The 9,202-nt window shown below is 37.0% G+C and overlaps 1 protein-coding gene across 1 annotated transcript; it reads right to left on the bottom strand.

Moving 5' to 3' along the window:
• Window positions 1–1,355: 1,355 nt before the first annotated feature.
• On the bottom strand, window positions 1,356–8,094 carry CCKAR (cholecystokinin A receptor). Its single transcript, XM_065405498.1, has 5 exons — window positions 7,974–8,094; window positions 7,061–7,312; window positions 4,591–4,852; window positions 2,543–2,670; window positions 1,356–1,882 (listed from the first exon to the last, which is right to left on the bottom strand). The coding sequence occupies exons 1-5, from the start codon at window positions 8,092–8,094 to the stop codon at window positions 1,356–1,358; spliced, it is 1,290 nt and encodes a 429-aa protein (XP_065261570.1).
• Window positions 8,095–9,202: the final 1,108 nt, after the last annotated feature.

Here is a 9,202-nt window from a genome sequence, read left to right as displayed (position 1 = left end):
ACATAACAAAACACAGATGAAGTACACAATTCGTGACTCTTTCTAGTCTATGCCGTATGTATACACATATATGTATATCAGGAGAGAGAAATCCTTCCATAGTCTCCACATAAATCCATAGACATTTCTGACATCATGCCCAATCCTTCAGTCCTTGCTTTTTATTGTTGTTTACTTCTTTTCTCCATTTAACCATTTCTACTTTCATGTGTGGGCAATACCACAGTGTGATTGTGGATACGCTGTAAAAGTTGTTATTGCAATAATTTACGTTTAATATCTCAGGCCTGATTTTTCAAAAGGACTTCACCCCAGTATCCTTTTCATATATGCAAAGTTGTGTGTGCTAACACCTCTGTGTGCACTTTTCCATCACTAGCACCTGTGTGTGCTGGTAATAGCATTTCTACACACTCAACTGGGCTGGTGTTAGCCTCTGTCACTTGCATGCACGGGTGCTGAAAAGTGTGCGCGCCAGTATATGCATGTGCACAGAAGAAAGTCACTTTAGAAAGTCATGCCTTTAGACATTCCGCTTGCTGTTTAAAGCTAAAATATGTTAAATTGTCAGAATACTTATAACACTTCAAAAGCTGTCACAGGCTGCTGTCTGGAAGAAGTGTATTTCATCTGCCTGTAAAATTACTAGTTTTTATTTCTCTTGTTAACTTTCACCAAAAAAAATTGAAATAAATCTACTTTAAAAGTGTCCTGGACCCATTGCTTTGGATCAATAGCCCTTTCTTTTCTCCAGCAATATCCTTTTTTAATTGACCATTAAACCAAGAATTTCAAAGGGTGGTAGCTCAGCTAAAATAAGGACGACAAAGAGTTCTGTGAAAATAGCCAATATATTTTGATTTCATGGAATTGGTATTTAACCATAAAATATAAAAATAGAAATTTGTAATCAGGACTGATAAGGAACCCCAATCTATTAGTGTCTTGGAATTGTCAAGAGATACTCTGAGCTATCTCTAAAAACTGCAATTTTGCATGAAAAGGGTGAGCCAAATTGCCGGTGGAAAGGACACCCTCAAGTTATAGAATATGTTTACAGGAGGCTTTAGTACAAATGCACCATGCTGGAGGGCTGGTTTCAAAGTCCCTCTTCTCCACAGAGCCTAATAACTCCAGTCTCTTTTTAGAAATGGAGGTGACACAAAGCACAGACCCTAGCAGTGTCCATGGCCCATACAATTCCTACCAGCTAATTGCTTAACTGTGGTGTTTTCATCTCTTCAGAACTAAGTCACGTTACAAATCAAACCTTAGTCGCCTTTCCAAGACCAGACAAGAAGATAAGGGTTTGAATTTATCTTGGCCATGTGTAGCCTCTCCTTTTCTGTAGCAGTTCATGGGGGAGCAGACGCATTCATGTGCGTGTAAGAGTACCTGGAGAGAGATGCCCCTGTGGTCTTCCCCTCCTCCTCATCTCCAATCTCTCCTCTTATTACTGGAGGCTTTTGTTTGGGACAGCAGGTGAAAGTGGCCAGAAAGCCCATCCGGAAGCGCTTGTTCATGAAGCAGTAGATGATGGGATTCACACAGGCAGAAGTGTAGGAGAGCAAATGAATAAAGGAGATAGGAGCTCCTGAGAGAAGTTGGTCTGCTGATGTGGTGTCAAATGCACGCCAGGCATTTACACTGAAGATGGGAGTCCAGCAAAGGAAAAACAAAATCACAATCACCATCAGCATGCGGATGACAAGCTTCTTGGCCATCAAGTTGGCAGTTGAGCTGTTGCTTCTGACCCTGTCTATTTTGGTGCTGCTGGTGGCAGAAAGCTGTTGCAGTGGCATTTTTCTCTTCTTTTTGGTTTTCTGCAGGTAGCACCCATCTCCATCCTCATATTTGTTGCTACTGGTGCTGGCTTTCCTTTCTGTACGTACAAATCAGCAGCACTCACATAAATATGTAACACAAAACATTTCTGAATAGTGATTCAAAATATAAACAGATTAGTGGAGTCTAAATTTTGAAGTAAACAAAATCCTTCATGGATGATGAGCAACTAGTAGTAAAAACTGTCATTCCAATTCTAAAGTGAATTTTGATTCAGTCATTTTTGTGACCATCTGGTGTTCCCTTTCTATGAACATCTAAATGTCTGTACTACTGTGAAAATTGGCAAAAAAGGAATATTAAGATTGAATGCTCAAATTTCTGCTTGAAGTAATTTTTGAATTGTATTTTTTAGGTTAAATTTACAATTCCTGTCATATTGCTTAATAGCAAAAATAATCTAATCTGTGACGAGAAACAATATCCATTTGGTTTATTTAACTAAAACACTGGGAATTACAAATATGCTGTCTGAACTCTTTGCAAATAATCTGCAGATGCTGGATTATTCACTTAAGAAATTTTCCAATAATTTTGATTAACAAATACATGCAGTAGTTTTGCAATCTGTTCATAGATGTTTTGTAAACAAAAAAGAGGTGGCATTTATAGAATAAATTATTGACTCCGCTCTACTATTCACGTCTTCAAAGATGAACTTAAAACAAAACAAAAACAAATACAAACATGCTGTTACCTCGTGAAGATTTTCTCTGGCTGACATCAAACTTTATTCCTCTGTATAGTTCCAAAGAGATTAAGCCATATGCAATCATCATTACAATACCAGGTATAAGAAAGAGTATGAGCAACAGGAAAATGTACCTGAGGAAGCCACAAAAGAGACTGAGATTAGGGAACAGCAGAACTACAGAGAAGCAGCTGTATATTTTTGTTTGTTTTCTAAAGATCTGGGTGAAATGTTTTTAGGGCTGATGAAAGGTATTTTATTGACAGTCCTGGAAGCTAGAATCCCTTTTTTTCTTCCACAGAAATAGTACAGTGCAAACAACAGCAGAGCTGGCTTCTCCACGCTGTCCATCCAATGTGTCTCACCCCCAGAGGCACTTAGGGCTAAAAAGATGCTTCAGTCTCTGTGCCCATTCAATACCTGTCCTCTACCGAGACCAGAATCATGTCTATGGTGGTGGTGGTGGTTTTTATGATATAAAAGCTTGTCCAGTGGGAATTCAAATGAGCAGCTACCTGTGCTTAAGTGAGATGCTGATATTAGCCATTAACTTTCAAGAGAAATTTTGGGCCCCGGTTCATCATGTTTGCTGGGTCCCCAGCCTTTCCCATTTCACTTCATTACAGATGTTACAGACTTGGGGGAGGAGGGAGTGCTGATCTTGGGATCCTGGTACAACTGTTTCCCCTTTCCTCTCCCTCATCAACCTGGATTATTACATCCATGGAGTGGGATTGTGCTCCTTCCCTTTCTCCTCCCCCCACCCGAGGAGTGTGCCCACCCAGAGGCACGCACTGGGAGGGAGATGCATTTCATTCCCCTCTAGCCCCATACAGATTCTGAAGGAAAGATGGTACAGTTTGGTCTCTTATTTTTCTGCTGAATCCCTTCCATAGGAGAGATTCCACTTTAAAGCAAATCCTTTAGTATTTGATTACACATTGCATATGGGTAAATATACTACATAACAAAACATAAGCAGTTTCTCTAATGGTACCCACACCCAGGGAAATTATTTTGCTTTAAGGTATTTTATTAACAAATCAATCATATATTTTGAGCCTAACCATTTGCTCCTTGCAGGAACATTGCTGCAAATTCACTGGCATTGCTCTGGATTTACATTGGTATAACTGAGAGCAGAATTTGGCCTTTTAACTTTTCTCTTCATACATCCTCATTATGGCATTATACCTTAAACTACTGAAAATGTTAATATCAAATAGATATTTATATGCATGAACCATATTTAGGTGGTGCAAACTATAGACCTGTTCTGCCTCCCATTAAAGACAGTAGGAAAAATCCTGTATCTTCCCTACACCAACTAAAGTGCTTGATTACAGGAAAAATAAATATTAGGAAAGTATTAAAGAGTAAAAATGAGCTTGTTTAATGCAACAGTGCAGCTCCTTGATTATGTCCCTATGTTATTTCTGTGCCGTTTATTCCTTGGGTGTGGACATTTATCACTGACTGTACCCTAATAGCCTGCTGCCCCCTTTGCACTAATCTCTCTAGTCACTAGGTTGGTTCTGTTCTCAGGTACATTTGCTACTTCTCCAATTTTCATGTCATCATATTTGTTCACAATTGAAACTGCATCAAAGAAATGCAGACAAAGAAGTGAATCAGTCCTGGAAGGGGCACAGCGATACGTGTGGCTTTTAAAAAGATTAATTGTTAAAAATAAACAAATCCTCAGGAAATACAAAAAGTAAAAGAGACCGAGCTATATTAACATGAAGCATCACTGCTGGAAGTCTGAGAGAAGCCTTCATTTCAGTGACAGTGGCAGCTTCATAGACTAGTTTGAAAATCATTGGCCCTTTACATATATCCCCCAGATGTGAAGCAAAAGTAATAAATGTATTTAAAAACAAAAAATAGCAGCAATTAAAAATAGAAATTCTTGTGACTTTTTAAACAAGCATAAAAGAATTATAAACAGTCACTAATGGTTAATAATTGATTTTCAACAGGCTTAATGCTACCATGTAATCCTATTTTCTGCCAGATAATTATATGTTATTTAACAGTCAATTATATCTTACCAGGACTGCTGAATGACATCGCTTGGCCAAAGGAGGCGACACATGTTAGCTGTGCTGTTGTTATATTTTGTAAAAGGCACCAGTTTGCTGTAAATTGGGTATGGTGACATGATGGTAAAGGAGAGACACCAAGTTGCAGCAATCACCTTCAAGGCATGAGATTTTGTCTGCCATACCCTGGACTGCAAGGGTTTGCAAATAGCACTGTATCTCTCCAAAGATATGGCAACCAGGTTGAATGTAGATACACTTACTGAGACACCTAAATATATAAAACAAAGAAATGGGTTCTTGTTTTAAAAGGCTGGCTCTTTGTAGATAAACTTGCTAAGTTTCCATGGACATATGCGAAACAATGAAAATATAGCATTTCTCATATTTTCACAACTCATTAAGTTAACAGAGGTGGACCTGATTCACCTTTGTGATGCTCCAGATTTATGCTTGTGTAACTACTGATGTGTATGAAAAAATAATTGACATCTTTTGACTTAGTTCCATCAAAGCAGGAAGCTGTTATCAATCAAAGTACTTTGGTTCTGATTCATCTCTGTATTACTCCAGTTTTTACACTAGTATAACTTCACGGAAACATAACCAGGCACTTTGGAATCAGTGAGGTTACACTGGTGTGCATCTGGAGTAACAAAGCAGTGAATCAGGTATGATTTTAGTTTTAATTAAAAAAAAGCAAGTATCTTGTTTAATTGACAACCTAACTTCCTGTTTTGATAAAATTAAGTAAAAAAACTAAACAGTTACATTTTCATAGATTTTAGTGGAGTCACACTGGCATAAAACTGGAGTAATGCAGTAGGAATCAGACCCATTTTCTATAAAATGTTCATTAATTTCTCCTCCTCACTATATATAATATTTCAAACTTTCAGTGCAATGTGCTATTTTCTTTTTTTCACTGTGCACCTCTGATGTGTTTACTGTATGACTTATGGGACAATTCACCTTCTGAGTCTTAAAATAAAATTAACTTTGTAATTGTAAAACTTGATATTAGAATATATTCCCTTTGAATATATATATATATGTGTGTGTGTGTGTAATTGGTAACACTTAAATTGAAATATAAAAAATATGCTTCAGTAATTTTCATGACGTTTATGTCAGTAATTCATTACATGTTTAACTACGACCTTTAGTTTTATTGATTATATCTAAGGAAAGATGTTGACTTCCCATTCCCACACTTTCAAAATGTATTTTCACATTACATCATAGTTTTCAAGGGCACACGTTAAACAGAGGTTCTTGTAATTAATTGCTAAGTCTCATTTTGAGATAACATAAACTTTTCAGAATTCCCTCTTTTCTTTTTACATTTTTAAACATTAAATCTAAAAAGTTGGGACCGTATCACTTATCCAGATAATTTATAAACCAGGCCCTTTCATAGATCCCACTTCTATAATGGGAGGCAGCTGAAGCCAAAGCATGTTGAATGTGGTGGTGGTCTTTAAAATATGACTCCATAAAAATAGTATCATTAGGCTTCATATTTATTGCCTCTCAGTGACTCGGGGTTATATTTGATCAGTTAACAAATAAAAGGATATTTGTTCTAACTGACAGCCCTGCAAATTCCACCTGGATTTGCAAAATCAGAATGCTGGGGGGGTTTTCCTTCTCATTTGTCACCAGTAGTAGAAATTCTGTGGGCCAAATTCGGCCCTTGGTAATGGTTACCCTTGTACAATCTTATTGTATTTGCCCTGTAATTAGAACAATAATGATTCTGTTGATGATATGCAAGAAGGAATAGAATCCAACTTCTCTCCAGGGCTTCACCCTGCAAGGTGTTGAGCCTAATCTAGCAGAACACTTAAGGATGTGCTTAATTTAAGTGTATGCTTCAGTGTTATGTTAGATGAGACTACAGAGCTCAGCATCTTGCAGGATTATGCCCCCAGAGCTGTGCAGAGCTCTCTCGTCAGCTCTAACAAGAGAATTAACTTGATAACTTTGTTATCAAGGTGATCAGCTATGGCTCTGCATACAGCACACAGGGAGAATGTTTGCTGATTACAGGGGATGACACTTTTACTAATCGCTTTTTACATAGGTGCTGGAAGTAGGGGTACTGGGGTTTGCTGCCTCACCCCCTGGCTTGAAGTGGATTCCATTATATACAGGGTTTACAGTTTAGTTCAATGGCTCTCAGCACCACCACTATAAAAATTGTTCCAGCACCCTGTCTTCTTATAGCAATTTAAGTCAAATTTTAATTAAAGAAAAGGGGTTTTATAAAATATGCTTTTTCCCATCTTCATGTGACTGCCTGGGCTACTTTTGTTCCTTAGTGCTGATCTTTCCAATAAGGTGTTAATGCCCAGTCAGTCCTGCTTAGCAGGTTTTGAGAGTGCTTGGCACTTTAAAGGATCTGGCCCTTGTTTAGTATCTCACGAATTTAATGGGTTATTTACTTTAGAGTAGGTTATAAAATTCAGAGACTTACCCATGAAGTAGGTGGCAGTTTTACAAACAGCACTACCAAATATAAAATCCTTCAGCAGGTTGGGAATGAGGGTGAAAGGCATGCAGAAAAGGCAAAGCATTAGGTCACTGACAGCCAGCGACAGCAAAAATATATTAGTGACGGTCCTCATCCTTTTGTTTCTTATCAACACTGTAATTACCAGCGTGTTCCCCACGACACTGAGCAAAAATATCAACGAATATAGCAGAATTCGAACTGTTTGATGTAAATCTGAAAATTGCCACAATGAAGAATCAGTTATGAAATATGAAAATCATAAAACTAATTAATTTTTATCACAGGGGTTTCATCCATTAACCAAAAGGTGAAGACTTCTCATCATTCAAGGCAGTAGATTTGATTTTTATCTCACTTATGCAAATCTACTGAAGTCATGTCATTACACCAATGTAAAACTGGTGGAAGTTAGAAATCCTGGGCCTGATTCTGACCTACCTGAACTGTTCTTTGAGACAGTAAGAAACATTATGACAATCTATATTATTTTAATACATGAGCAAATTTTCTTTAGCGGTTACATACAGTGTTATAATTTCATGTTAGTTGCTTCCACATACTGCATTAGATCAGATAACTTCATTGTTATAGAATTATTCAAGAGCAATATAAAATTATGTTTCATTAAACAATTATCAGTACTGTTTACATTCTATTCTAACTGAGTATTACTTTCTAGATGTATTTATAATCTGGAAAAACAGGACTTATAAAGTTCTTGCTGGTCTGTTTCTGATCCTAATTTAGCAACAAATGGTTATTTTCACACTGCCTCACCTACAAACCTTTGTGTACCTGGTTTTCTTAAAATATCCATGAGTTTGCCTTCAGCTGGAACTGGTGATGTCTGAAAAATCTATTTTCCTCCACATACCTTTAGCAAGATGAGGTGAGTCATCCACACAGAAAAACGTATCATTTTCCATGACAATATCACACAGGAAAGCAGAAATATTGGTTCCATTCTCAAGTAGGATGTCATCAACTATTTCCATTCTTCAGTCTCCACAGGTTAGCTTATATGTGGCGAAAGGCGGATTTGCAACTATCTGCCCATTCTTTCTATGAGCAAAAATATTCCTGAATGAAGTCTGCAGTGAAAAGATTTGACAAAGGTTTTCCAAGTAAGTCTTTTTTCAGCTAGCCATAAAGAATATCCAGTACAAGGAATTCTGTTCAGAATGAAAAAGATTTATTCCAGTAGAATATAAAGCAGTTTAGATGCATGAAAGAAAAGCATGAACACACACGTCTTCTCGGGTACCTTCTAGATCCGCCCCCCTTCTATTATTGGGTTAGTGTTGGGATTATAAACATACTAGATAGCGATTACAAAATTAACCCATTGCAAGATTGTTTCAGCTCACACATCTACAATACCTCTCTATGTGAATCTGTTCTTGCCACAGATAATAAATCATGAGCAATAAATGATATAACAAATCACTCTTCCAGCTAACAATATTTAACGAGGTAATAGAAAATACTTGAACAAAAGGATGCAGAAAAGAAGAAACATAGTTAGAGCTTTGTATGTCTACATTTTTATTTCTTTATATAAAAACAATTTAGTTTGTTTTAAGTTTGGAAAAAATGCAATAACATCTCTAGGTACAACTGGAAGACTGGCTAAGTAACAAATGGAATAATTTATCACTCAGGTTCCTGTAAAATGGGGATAATGATACTTATATTCCTTTGGAAAGCACTTTGGGATTCTCATATGGAAAGCAATATAGGGGCCTGAGCCAAATCCCACTGAAAGCATTGGGAGTCTTTCCATCACTTCAATAGGCTTTGGATCAGGCCGTATAAAACTGAAATATGAATATTGTTTGTTAATATAAGAAGGATCCTGTGAATTTTCTCTGAGTATGGGCTTATACGAAAGCTTTATAAATTTCCATTGCACTTGCATTATCTGTAATTAGACTACAACAGGGGTCGGCAACCTTTCAGAAGTGGTGTGCCGAGTCTTCATTTACTCACTCTAATTTAAGGTTTTGCGTGCCAGTAATACATTTTAACGTTTTTAGAAGGTCTCTTTCTATAAGTCTATAATATATAACTAAACTATTGTTGTATGTAAAGTAAATAAGGTTT

The sequence above is a fragment of the Emys orbicularis genome, chromosome 5, assembly GCF_028017835.1.
Source record: "Emys orbicularis isolate rEmyOrb1 chromosome 5, rEmyOrb1.hap1, whole genome shotgun sequence".
Taxonomy (NCBI): Eukaryota; Metazoa; Chordata; order Testudines; family Emydidae; genus Emys; species Emys orbicularis.
This window is presented reverse-complemented; position numbering and strand designations above follow the sequence as displayed.